This window comes from Podarcis filfolensis (assembly GCF_964270895.1).
Source record: "Podarcis filfolensis genome assembly, chromosome: 2".
NCBI lineage: Eukaryota > Metazoa > Chordata > Lepidosauria > Squamata > Lacertidae > Podarcis > Podarcis filfolensis.
In genome coordinates this window covers 59,527,543-59,541,176 of record NC_139605.1, presented here as the reverse complement: position 1 = coordinate 59,541,176, position 13,634 = coordinate 59,527,543, and the positions used below count along the sequence as shown (strand labels likewise).

The window sequence follows — 13,634 nt, the reverse complement described above, 5'->3', positions numbered from 1 at the left end:
GAAGCGCCCTTCTCTGCTGTCGTAAAATAGACAGACGGGTTGTGGCTGCGAAGATGGCGGCGCCCGCAATGCTCGGGGGTGAGTTTGGCGGTGGGGAGGGAGGAAGAGGAAAACGACGGTGGAATGTGCCCAGGGGGGCTGAGCATTTCTCCACCAGCCCACAAAACAAAACCACCAGCTTCCTGCCGTTAATGCTTCGTTTCTCGTTTTCAGGGGCCGCCCGATTGTGGAGCTTCTTCAACTCCGTCCGGACCGGGAGGTGAGTCTGCCCTGCGAAAGGGTCTGGGGGCCGGTCGCTGTTGTGGCTGCAAAGCTGTCATCTTCTTCTTTTAAGGGCACTTTTTGTGCATTTGGTGGTGTAGAATTATGGCGCCCAATGCAGCACTTTGGTCGTAGTCAGTATCCAGGAGTTCGAGCGCCTGACCAGCAGCAGTAACCACTGAGACTTAACAAACAAATCTCCCAAAGGTTTCTGTACTCCCGTACTTAACAGCCTTGTATAGGGATTGTGGCTTAGGCAGTGCTGTTGCCGTCAGCTGGAGAAGAAAGGGCTAGGCTGTTTGTGCCTCCAAGGCCCAACCTGCCTCTAGAATCATGGAATCAGAATTGTAGAGATGGAAGGAACCCTGAGGGTCAACTAGTCCAACCCCCAGCAATGCAGTGGTACCTCGGGTTACATACGCTTCAGGTAACAGACTCCGCTAACCCAGAAATAGTACCTTGGGTTAAGAACTTTGCTTCAGGATGAGAACAGAAATTGCGGCGCGGCTTTAGTGGGAGGCCCCATTAGCTAAAGTGGTGTCTAGGTTAAGAACAGTTTCAGGTTAAAAATGGACCTCCGGAATGAATTAAGTACGTAACCAGAGGTATCACTGTATATCAACTAAATCATCCATGACAGGTGGCCATTCAACCTCTCTGTGTCTGCTTTCTTAAATCAGTGCAGGAACAGAAAACATCTTCCATCAGCAGCTACTAGGCTGCCTGGCTGAGGAATTTGCAGCCTTGAAGTGACAGTATATAAATGCAATCAATCAATAGGAGTATCCACCTGATGGTGAAATGAAACACCCTCAGATTGTGCTTGAGTACAGATAATATTTAAGTGAATGAAGGTATGTGCAGAACGTCTTCACTCTCAGGTTATCATTCCTTGGACGTCATTTCTTGGTAACCTCTAGAATGGACTGCTTTGAAGAGGGTCCAACAATTTCATTTAGTTCACAGTATAGCTGCCAAATTGCCAGAAAGGACCAGGCACTATAAGTCAATTGCTCTGCTTCCTGATCAGTTTCTGGGCTCAGTTTAAATCCCTTCACAATTTTGGACCAGAATATCTAAAGGATTGTGTCTCCCCACGTGTGGTTAAGATATGTATTAGAGGTTTTTCTTCAAGTTGACATGCAGCAGGTGATTACTCTGGAAAGCCCCCCCCCCCCAATCATCATCACTGAACACAGGAGCCTTTGCTAGGGTACAAAAATGTTTATGAAACATCACTCCTTGTCCCTCAGCTGCAGAGTTACTAGGAAAGAAAAGTGGAGGCCAGCATTTTATTAGGTGACCAGGAGGGAGCACACTTCTACCGCACAATGAGAAGCCATTCTCATTCAGTAGGGTATTACAGAGGAACAGTAGGGCTCTGATCTTCGTTAATGAAGAATCACAGGGGAAAGATTTGGGAAGAATAAAAACACATGCACAGTTTTTATTTTATTTTATTTCAGTGGGATTACACTTATCTGCATGGTTAATGAATCACACCTTTATATAAGATGGCTTTAATGAGTATAATCCAAAGCCAGTATTTTGCATCCTAATGGCAAAAATAAGCAATAGTTTCCATTTGTTTCCTTTGGAGAAGTTAATTATAGAGTTGAAATTCTTCTGGAATAATTCTGCTACTGGTCCAACCAATAGGATCTAACAAACCTGGGCTGTACTGGGAGACAGCTTGTGCCTGCTTTTAATTTTACAGGCTGACTCTTGGTATTTGAATACCATTGTGAAGACACAAAATACAAATATGCATGTGCATATTTTTACAGATGGAAAAACTGAACATTTCAGGAAACTTGATATGTATATATATATATATATATATATATATATATATACCGTAATTTTCGCTCCAAAACACGCACTTTTTTGCTCCTAGAAAGTAAGGGAAAATGCCTGTGCGTGTTACAGAGCGAATGCACTTGACCGGAGCCATGGCTGCCGTCAGTCAAGCAAAGCGGGAGCCACTTGCAGGGCTTTGCACGGCTCTAGCTTTGCTTGCTTTACAGCCAGGAGGAGGGGGGGAGCCAAGGAGGAGAGAGGGAAGGAGAGCCATGGCAGCAAAGCGGGCAGCAGCCGCTTACACGCGAGGAGGGACAGACGGGAGCCATAGCGAGATGGAAAAAGCGCCCCGTAGCCAGCAACAGCTGCTGCAGCCTCAGCTAGCAAAGGTCCGTGTGCTCTCTAAACGGAGCAATGAGGCTGCAGAGGGACGGCAGGGCACAGGAGGGCTCTGAGCCACGAGCGCAGTGAAAACCAGTAAAAACTTTTTAAAAAGGCTGCTGGGGACAGGAGGGCACGGGATGAGGGAGAGGGGGAAATTACGATTCTCCCAGCGTCTCAGCTGATCTGCTGAGCAGGACTTGGGTTGCAGGGGATTCGCCATTAGCTGCGTAAAGCAGCAAAGAGGGAGAGAAGGAGCAAAGCGGGAGAGAAAAGGAGCTGCTTACACTGCTGTAAGTGGCTGCTGTCCGGTTGGCTCCTTTAAAGCAACAGTGCTCTTTCCCTCCCCCCTCCCCGCTCAGCTCGCCGAAAAGCTCCTTTTCCACACACCCCACTCGAGCTCTTTCTCCCCTTAAACCCCTCTCCTGCATCATTAGCAGCATCCTTCTCCACCCACCCCACGCGTGTTCCTTCTCCCCTTAAACCCCTCTCCTGCATCATTAGCAGCATCCTTCTCCACCCACCCCACGCGTGTTCCTTCTCCCCTTAAACCCCTCTCCTGCATCATTAGCAGCATCCTTCTCCACCCACCCCACGCGTGTTCCTTCTCCCCTTAAACCCCTCTCCTGCATCATTAGCAGCATCCTTCTCCACCCACCCCACGCGTGTTCCTTCTCCCCTTAAACCCCTCTCCTGCATCATTAGCAGCATCCTTCTCCACCCACCCCACGCGTGTTCCTTCTCCCCTTAAACCCCTCTCCTGCATCATTAGCAGCATCCTTCTCTACACACCCCATGCGTGTTCCTTCTCCCCTTAAACCCCTCTCCTGCATTATTAGCAGCATCGTTCTCTACACACCCCATTCGTGTTCCTTCTCCCCTTAGACCCCTCGCCTGCATTATTAGCCGCATCCTTCTCCACACACCCCACGCGTGTTCCTTCTCCCCTTAAACCCCTCTTCTGCATCATTAGCAGCATCCTTCTCCACACACCCCACGCGTGTTCCTTCTTCCCTTAAACCCCTCTTCTGCATTATTAGCAGCATCCTTCTCCACACATCCCACACATGCTCCTTGTCCCTTGAATGCTTTCCCTTCCCTCCCCACTTAAAGTGTGGTTACAAAGCACGGATCCAGATGGATCCTCAGGATTTTTGCACTGGGTCACCCCAAGTTCACCATCAGATCACATAGCATATCCATGGCTACAGCCTGCACCAAAAAACACACACGCACCCACTGTTTCATGGGGCTGCAATGGCGCAAAAACGTGGTTACAAAGCATGGATCCACATGGATCCTCAGGATTTTTGCATTGGGCTACCCCAAACTCACCGTCAGATCACGTCTGTGGCCACAGCATGAACCACAAAAATCATACATCCACTGTTTTGTTTAGAATATTTTTTTCTTGTTTTCTTCCTCTAAAAACTACGTGCGTGTTATGGTCAGGTGCGTGTTATAGAGCGAAAAATACGGTATATATGTATGTATATGGACATTAACATGATTTGATAGTACTAGCTGAGACCCAAGGTGGATAAATGCTTTTTAATTATGAAAATAATTTAAAAGATATGTATCTGTAAATATGAATAGCAATAGGTATTTCCTGTGTTCTCTCTATAGGGATGTCTTGAGCACTAGAGGGTGCCATCACCTAACAGTTTCTTGCACATGGGGAATTTGTTTCTGTTGAAATGTGGCTGGATATGGAGACAGTGGACAGAAACTGAAGACAAAATAAATATTCCAGTGCCCAAGTTGTGTTTCTCAGACAGAAATTCTCCTATGCTATATGGCACCTTGCTTCTGAAATTGTGGAGGCTATAAAAAGAATTTTACAATATTCCAGAAGCTTCTGTGCTTCAGAAACGAGTGGATTTGTTTTGCTTGTTTTAAATGCCATTGATACTGCAGAAGCCTTAGTTATTTCTATGGGTCACAGCTATGCGAATGGATCACATGGAACTACTGGCTGCATCTCACAGCCTGTGAATTGCATCCTACACTGGATGTGGGGAGTTCTGCTCACACAACAGGACTTCCCTTTTTGCTGCTCTCCCCGGGCACCCTTAAAATCAGCTTTGGGGGGGGGTCTTCCAACCCTCTGGATCAGATTTTAAGGGTGTGTGTGCAGGGGAAGGAGGGAAATGTTCAATTGTGCAAGTGGAATTCTACCACACTAGTGGAGCAACAGTGTTGGATTATGGCCCCATGTGAGCATTTTATTCAGCCTAGGGACCTTTCCCTCTTTCTGCAAGTGGCAAGAACTGATGTAGCCCTGCAAAGAACAACTGGGCCTGAATTCTTGCATAGTCATTTTTGGGCATCAGTAAGTTCTTACAGTGTTCCAGAGGGAAACTTAAAGGGCCTTAGTCTTAAGAAGATGCCATGCACACTTTGTATCATTAACAAATTCTAGGTCTGTGTCATTATCTGAACAAAATTATAAATAACTTGCATATATTCTACATGGCACCTGTACGTGCCAAATAAGGTAAACTCCATATGCATTGGAAATTTGCCTTCTCATAATACCTTTCATGCTATGCATGCCTGGCAGCTTTAGTGTCCCTCCCAGTGTGTAATCTTTTTCAAGGAAGTAAGCAAAGCTGAATTATAAAAACTGCTAATCACTGAAATTCTTTCCTTTCCCCCCCAGAAAGACCCAGCTTTCTTATTTTCCTGTCTCCAATCCCAGTACAGAAGTTGAATCATTTAGTTGGAATAATAAGAGAAGTACTGGGAGACATATGCCCAAATTAAAACATTTAGTCTGTGGTTTCTGTTAGTTACTTCAAGCTCAGCTTTTCCCATATAGTGTATCTAACTGAATCAATACCACTTCATATAGTAATTGATATTGAATATATTATTAGGAGCATATGCCCATAATGTATAAATAGGATAGCATTATGGATGCTGCCTATTGGGCTATCTTTGGCCCCGTTCCTTGCAATAGGCCTACTGCCCCTCAAACCAGCAGGGCAATTGAGCCATCTTGGAGTATGTTGCTCATTGATTAGGAGAGACAATGAAAGAGCACATTCTGATAAGTTGGGATGAAAAGCATCTAGCAATCAGCCTCTTAAGTGATTATTATAATCTTGGTGGAATGACAAATTCTTGTCTCACAGGTTATTAGCACCTTGCAGTGTTCCTCTTCTGTCAAATATCCATACAAGTGCATCTCTTGGGGATATTGGAAGATGGGAAAAGAAGAATAGGATGGTTTATCCTCCACAGCAACCAGGAGAACCTCGAAGACCTGCAGTAAGACTTAACATCTATATATTACAGAATTGTAGAGCAGTGAACAGGGGTTCATTTTGTCTATTTTTGCAAGGTTGTAATTTCCAAGAACAAGGCTAGCACCGCGTTTGTATCAAAAACACAGGCTTAAATGTTGGAAGCAATGACCCCCATTTAAAAAACAACAACGATTTGTTAAATTTTTTGAAAAGCAATACAAATTAATTCACAAAAAAGGAAGCAGTGACTCCCAGACTTATCACATCCCAGCCGCTCTTTGGCACAATTAATGACTGAAATAAAACATGATTTGTTCAGGATCCTTACTCAGTTTTCATCCACAAGCCTCTTTGAGTTCTGTCAGGGAAAAAGACAGGGTGTTGTTGTTGTTATTATTATTAATTCCAGCCCTCCGATTTTGATTTTGTCCTCCGTAATAGCCAGTCAGCATTTTCTTGCTATTTAGCATGTCAGTCCTCACTGGCTGGTTTTTTAAAAAGATTTTTTAAAAGTTTTTTTTAAAAAAAATGTAAGGTCAAAAGTACAAACAATGTAACTTTGCTTAGTAACTGTGGTTATGTTTTTCTGGTTTGTTTGTACTTTAGAATTTATATTAATAAAAAGCTCAGTGGCCATTATTTTGTGCGTGTTTTTTTGTTTTACTAAAGATGTACTGCATTTCTGCAGACCTTGTGGTTTTCCTGAACATGTTGAAACCTTCCATTTTGGCTACATAAGGATCCAGTCTCAGGAAATTGAGTTTGCTGTTAGTATCTAGGATATGTGTGCGTGGCTAGATGGCCAAGCACATCATACTAAGTAAAGTATCATTTATTTTATTCCCCCCTCTGGTAAACAAAATAGATGCTAGATCTTGAATAGACATCATAGGATAAGGCATATGTATCCCTAATTCTGTAGAAATTGAGTCTCATTCTGTCTGCTGTGTACAGCTAATGGGTTTATTCTGGCCTGAATTTCACTGTGATCGCATCCTTATTTCTCCGGCCTTGGGCTGTACTTAGGAAACTGTAGCCATAGTGGTACCCTTGTCAGCTTCCATTGTGTGTGAAACTAGATAAACTAAATATTAAAAGGCTGGTCACTGCAGGAAAGAGATGCTATTTTTAAAAAAGCTTGAAATCACTAGCTGGTAGCATGATATATGGGGCACTTGGGAGACTTGTATGAAAACTCTTTCAAGTTTTCCCATCAGGTATAGTAATCTTGGTCTTGCATTTTTTACAGCTTTTCTTTACCTTTAAATAATGAATTTACTGTCAGATGGTTTGGCTTGCTGCTGAGCGCAGCTAAAATGAAAAATGGTTTCACTGCAGACAAATACAGTATTTATTTTTAAGTTCCTCATTTTTGTCTTCTGTTCGCATTTATCGGTTCTGCAAGCAATATGATTTGAAGTATACACACTATATTTTTGAGCAACAAAGCTCACACGGAATTTCACTTCTCAAATGATTAATGTATCTGGGTGAATTTTGCTTCTCTTTTACAAAGCTTTTTAAAAATATATATAAAAATGCATTCCCATTCTGTAGCTGGTACTGGACCTTGCATGTGTTAGCAAAATAATAGTTGTGAAGGGATTATTATAAGGAGCTTTTTAATCAGTTGTATATTGAGAACTTAACCTGCACTGACCTATTTTGTTAGGGTTGCCATAGAACAATAAATTGCTGAGCTTTTTTTGGGGGGGGGCGGAAATTATTGAGCTTCTTGAGCATGGGTTGCCATACATCTGGATTTTCCTGGACATTTCAGCAATTACTGCCAGGACACTGTTTCCAACAGCCGAATCCTGGCAGTGTCCAGGAAATTCCAGACATATGCCAACCCTATGTTCTGTGCATTAATTTCATGAAATGTATCTCACCTATGAAGACTGACTGAGGCACAGCTGAGAATTAGTATGGTAGCTGAACAGCTTTGTGTTGAGCAGTGCTAGAAAAATCTGTGTCAAAGGCCTGTTGGCTAATTTTTGCACCTGGAAAATGGAAAGGATGAATTCATTTCAACACGGAATGAACTGCATGTGGAGCATGGATCCTTTCCTTCCATGGCCAGCTGCAAAGACCAACAGGTGTTTGCAGGTAGGAGAGGGAGAGACAAGCAAGACCCTTCAGCACTGTGGTGGGAGAAGAGTACTGGAAGATAGTGGGGTCAGGGAAGACCCATGGCAGTGCATAGCTAGACAAAGCAAGCAGCTGGTCAGCTGTTCCCTATGTTATCTGTAAGTCTGTATTAAATTTCACTGCTTCAGTATACAGTGGTACCTTGGTTTACAACCATAATCCGTTCCGGAGGTCCCTTCGTAAACCAAAACAGGTTGTAACCCAAGGCGCGCTTTCGCCAATGGGGCCTCCAAAAACACACACACAAAAAAAAAAACAGGTTGTAATCCAAAAAAAATTGTTCGTAAACCAAAATAATTGTTTGTAATCCTAAAAACCCGGGCCGTAATCCAATTTTTTTTTTGCAAACTGGGACGCGCACTTCTGGGTTTGAATTGGTCATAATCCAAAATGGTCGTAAACTAGGCTGTTCGCAAATCAAGGTACCACTGTACTAATGTGTTCCCATCTGAGAAGGGACTATAGCTTAGAGGTAGAGTGCATATTTTGCATGCAAAAGGTCCCAAATTCAATTCCTGGCAACCTCCAGTTAAAAAAAAAAAAGATATTTTCTAGCAAGCTCAGAAAATATATATTCCTGAGAACCTGGAGAGATGCTGCCAAGTAGGGTAGGTCAGACAGCAGTATGATGCACCATTTCTGATACCTTTTTAATCTGTACCAAGTCATTGCACAGCACTGTTTAAAAGTAGGAACAAGTCAGCCAGGCTATAGTTGGTGACCATAAAGCTGCTCATGTGAAATACTAAGCATTATTTATTATGTAGTAAGAGACAAATAACACAACATAGTTGGAATTAGTTTTCGCTGCTTCCATTCTTGCCTGTTGCCGTGTAAAGTCTGTCTGACATAATTTTTGGCAGGTGGAGGAGGAAATGTTTTCTGTTTTCAAAGTAGTAGAGGAACTGGGGGTGGTGGGGAGAAAACAAAAGACATTGTTGTCCCCAGAACATAAACATCTCTTTTATATAGGAAATATACCACTGTCGAAGACACATTAAATACAGTAAGGACAAGATGTGGTACCTGGCAAAACTGGTAAGAGGATTGATTTTTGTAGGCTTAATCTTGTTAGGATTATGAGATTTCTTTCCTTGTGATGGTTGTATTTTCGTGCCCTCTTTACATGGGGTTGCATTTGATTTTTTTAAAAAACCTCTTTCCTTGTAAAATCCCTGGATAAAATGTTATGTAAGTTTACTTAAAGAAGCAGAGGATGCTTTGCGCTACTGTGCAAGAATATCCTGCTTTGCTATTTTGTCCCAGTTGGGGGTGGGCGGGGAGTATACCAAGAGGAGATTTAGATAATATAAACTTTTGGTGGGATGCATGGAGTGTAACAAATACTGAAAAACGAAGAATTGCTTAAATTTCCTCTGGAAAAGCAAAAAGCATTGCAGGATCATCTGCAGAGGTCAAGTCAGGTCCCCTGTATCTGTTGACTATGGCTTTCCCATGTTACAGTTTCCATGTGGAAACCTTTTGAAACTCTCTCCATGCCCTGAACTGTTATTTATATGTGGAAAACATTCTTAGTGACAGCTTATGCCAGCATTTGCATAGGTTGCTGTGTCAAGCAGCTGCACATGAAAATAGTTTTAAATAGCCTTTTCCTTTCTGCAAAACCCCAGCCAGCATGGCCAACTGTCAGGGATAATAGGAGTTGCAGTCCTTCAGCACTTGGCACGCCACAGTCTAGCCATATTTGCACGATAGATTTGAAAGCCCTTATTCACTGGAAGCTTTCTATTTATTTATTTTGCAGTGCATTTGAGATTAGGAATTTTTCATTTCGGTATCGATTTGGAAATCCTTAATGCTCTTTGTCAGAGTTTATTTGTGTGTTTTAGTTTTTTGTACCATAGCACTTATATAAAACTGTGTAAAGCAACTCAGTGTTGCATAGTTCTTCTACACTGAAACTGATGCTTATAATGCGGTTTGTTTCACTATATATGAATTATATACTGTATTGAGACTTTTCCCCATCTCTGTGTTGCTTTTCATTTCAGATACGAGGCATGTCCATAGATCAGGCACTAGCTCAGTTGGAATTCAATGACAAAAAGGGAGCAAAAGTGATAAAAGAGGTATGTTACAAGTTTCTTCAGAATTTAATTTACCATTCTCTATTAAATCCATATATTTCTATCTTTTAAATTATATTTCTGGGCTAGTTCATATTGTTTATAACTGGCTTATTCTTTTATAAGCTTTGGATTGTATGCTGTATTTTTGAACAAGTTGGTGAACTGCTTAGAGAACTTTGTTAAATACAACACACACACACAGAGGGATGTGTGTGGCTGAGAGCTTGCATAGTATCTTGCAGAAGTCTCTCATTCTCACTCAGTGTTGTGCTAGTTGATGTGGGTATATCTAATTTTCCTGGCAGGATTTTTATGCCTGAAATGGCATTTCCACTTTTGTGCTGGCAAAAGTGTAATTATATTGTTTGGCACCTGTGGCAGGGAAGCCTCTGACTCTGGATGTAGTGGCACAGAATGTAGAGAGATTTTGGGAACTAGACTGTTTGCAGTCCTACTTTTGTGTGGGAAAAGAAAGTTTTCAATTTGGCTGGGGTTAAAATCTGCCCCAGGACATGTTGCCATGAGGTAGGGAAACTAATAAGCTAAGTACCCTAAGGCAAGGAAGTTGAATAAATACATTGTTTCCTTTTTTAATTTAAAGGTGAGTAGGTATTACTGTGCATATGAAAACTCCAGGGTTAAAAATTTACATAATCTTAATTTGTAATTTTTCCTTTTTTACAATAGGTCCTTCTAGAAGCCCAAGAAATGGCAGTGAGGAAGCATAATGTAGAATTTAGATCCAACTTACACATTGGTAAATAGTTTATTATTATAGAAGACATATTCTAAAGTTCGGCATCTCTGAGTAGCCTTGGCATGAGAACATTTCTCTACTGGAAGGTCACATTAAAAAATTTCAAATTAAATGTTGGGTTTTAAAAAATGTAATCCATGCTAAGGATGATTGATTGTTTCCCACTCCAATCAAATATTTTGGTTCAAATATTATTGTTTATTAGAAAAACTTCCATTTATACAGCAAGTAAAATACACATGGCATACCCCCCCACCCCCAGTTTTGCTTACTAAACACAACCTAACTGATCCCAGGTGATTAAGGCCATCAGAAAATGTTGTGATTTTTTATTCCTGCCCCCCTCACAAAGAAAAATCCCACAAAAAATCGATGAAAGCTTCAAAATGGAGGGTTTTCTATATCTCTCAGTGTCCTGCAGTTTCTTGGTTTATTAAGTACTGAAATGTCATGAGAGCTATTACCATATTTTTTGCTCTATAAGACTCACTTTTCCCCTCCTAAAAAGTAAGGGGAAATGTGTGTGCGTCTTATGGAGCGAATGCAGGCCGCGCAGCTATCCCAGAAGCCAGAACAGCAAGAGGGATTGCTGCTTTCACTGTGCAGCGATCCCTCTTGCTGTTCTGGCTTCTGAGATTCAGAATATTTTTTGTTTTGTTTTCCTCCTCCAAAAACTAGGTGTGTCTTGTGGTCTGGTGCGTCTTATAGTCTGGTGCATCTTATAGAGCGAAAAATACGGTACATAAAAATCAGTGGGATATGTCTAAGATGAGGATGTCAGATTCATTGTGTTGATTTTGAGTATCTGTGTGCTTAGATAGGGGAAAGGTGTCAACACAACATGTAAAGCCTACTGATTACCTGTATACACAAGACTTCACAAGTTTTACTGAGTACTTTCAACTTCATTGGGAGTTCTTGGCCTACTAGCCATTTTATGTAGAGTACAGATTCCTTGGAGCCAATATATTTAATTTCTCAAATTCTAGCAAGGAGTAGACTTGCCTGATGACATCTTCCAATAGATTAAAGATAGGCTTCTAATTTCCTAGCACTGTTGGGGATAGCAGCAATTTTACAATCAGCATACTTTACCAATAGCTGCATAAAAAGTAGGGTTGACCTTTGAAAAGTTATTCAACCTGCATGTGGATTAAGTATAACTTCAGTTCTTGCAGCTGTGGTTGTTTGACATTACTTGCCCTAGCATTTGTATACATGAAAAGTGCATTATTCCATATAGGTCTTAAACACAATAATCCATTTTTCATCATCAGCCCATTTCTGTTGGTTTGTAATTCATTTTGCTGTGGCAGGTTAGCCAGCAGTTCACACTTCACTTCCCAGCAACTGGTCATCTTTCAACCTTTAATTGAGGTAAAAAGGTTCTAAATTAAGTGCATTTAGATCTGGCATTTAGGTATAGCCCTCTGAGTTCTCCATATCAAATGGATCCTTTTAACTTACCTTTATAATGCTGCTGTCATAGGAAGCTCATTTCTCTTTTAAACATACGATGACAAAAAGCAGTATAGAAATGGCTTCTAGCAAAGGGGGAAATAAAATGTCACTTCGTCATGATTCATAACGCCTCGAGTGGACATTCTAGGGCAAAGTGACTGACCAGCTTAGTGAATTATGCTTTCCTAGGGGAAGGCTTAAAATGGGTGGGGTGGGTTTTGGCTGCACAAAAACCTTTGATAGATGAAACTCAGAGTTATAGAAGAAATACTTAGTGAAATACTTAGTGAAAAATGAGTAACAGTAGTAGTTTTCATTAATTCGTTTAATGTTTTTGCTGCTGGTTGTCACAGGTCCTGTTTTTTCACCCATTTTTAAAAAATATATATTTTATTGTGTACTAATTTCTTCTATGCCATGTTGTTACCACACTTCTTTAATAAAGTTAGTGGCCTGCCTAAATGGAGGTTGGGGCATTCTGAAGGTAAAGGATTTGCATATAGCTTTATTGTAGGCCCAGATAAATAAACAGGACCGGTACATTTTTCTATGGTTTGTTTTGTAATTTTTGACGTGGCACATTAAAAAGAGAAATCCAGGTCTGTCAAGGCGTTGAGTGAGCCAGATTTTTTTTAAATAGAATTTATGTTATGGCCTGCATTCTCCCTTTCTTTTAACGTCTATTTTATGTCTTCTAGCTGAATCCTTCTCTGGAAAAGGGCACTACCTGAAAAGGATCCGTTACCATGGCAAAGGCTTTTTTGGCATTATGGACAAAGTCAAGTGCCATTACTTTGTGAAATTAGTCGAAGGCCCACCTCCACCTCCAGAGAAACCAAAGACTGCTTTAGATCACGCAAAGGACTATGTGCAGCAGCTTCGTAACAGAACTATTACTAACACATTGTAATATTCCCCACTGCGCTGTTCCCTTTTTTGTGATAACCATGTAAATAAAGTACATTTTAAAAATCAGTTTCTAATTAGGCTCAGGTGTCTCCTATAGACACAAAAATGTGTACGGTGACTAGGAAAGCATACCAAGCACTAGGCAAGTACAGTGCCTCAGATCTAGATGATACTTGAGAAAAGTGGTAGGGAATGGTCTCAAATGAGGAAGCTACAATCTGATTTTTCAGTTTGGATCTTTCCCAGTAGCACTTTCACTGGGAGTATTGCCTTTCTTGATCTTTTAGTCTGCAAGTATGCTTTAGCACATGCTGAGAATGCAAAAAAGATTTAATGGGATATCCAATCTAAAGGGGGCTTGCATTGACAGAAGTGCTTTTAGCTCCTGGAATGATAGTAAATGGATTCTGCCCTAGTTCAATTAATGGTGTTTTGGGTTTGTAGCTATTTTAGATTTCCGCCCTGTAGTTGAAACACTTAAAGCATTATAGATCTACTTCATTAAAGTGTCCCACCTGAACATGGGGCATATGCTTAACGCTAGTTACAAATTTGTGAGGGGTGAAAGTC

General features: G+C 41.3%; 1 protein-coding gene across 1 annotated transcript; it reads left to right on the top strand.

The window, feature by feature from the left end:
• Window position 1: 1 nt before the first annotated feature.
• On the top strand, window positions 2-13,130 carry MRPL22 (mitochondrial ribosomal protein L22). Its single transcript, XM_083603948.1, has 7 exons — window positions 2-78; window positions 214-259; window positions 5,583-5,718; window positions 8,820-8,885; window positions 9,860-9,937; window positions 10,625-10,694; window positions 12,854-13,130. The coding sequence occupies exons 1-7, from the start codon at window positions 54-56 to the stop codon at window positions 13,063-13,065; spliced, it is 633 nt and encodes a 210-aa protein (XP_083460074.1). The 5' UTR covers window positions 2-53; the 3' UTR covers window positions 13,066-13,130.
• The last annotated feature ends 504 nt before the right edge of the window (window positions 13,131-13,634 follow it).

Bases quoted from the DNA above. Each gene is read 5' to 3' on its own strand.
- MRPL22 (XM_083603948.1), top strand. From the start codon at position 54: ATGGCGGCGCCCGCAATGCTCGGGG. The intron at 8,886-9,859 runs GTAAGAGGATTG...TTTTCATTTCAG, and splicing joins TGTGGTACCTGGCAAAACTG to ATACGAGGCATGTCCATAGA. The intron at 9,938-10,624 runs GTATGTTACAAG...TTTTTACAATAG, and splicing joins GAGCAAAAGTGATAAAAGAG to GTCCTTCTAGAAGCCCAAGA.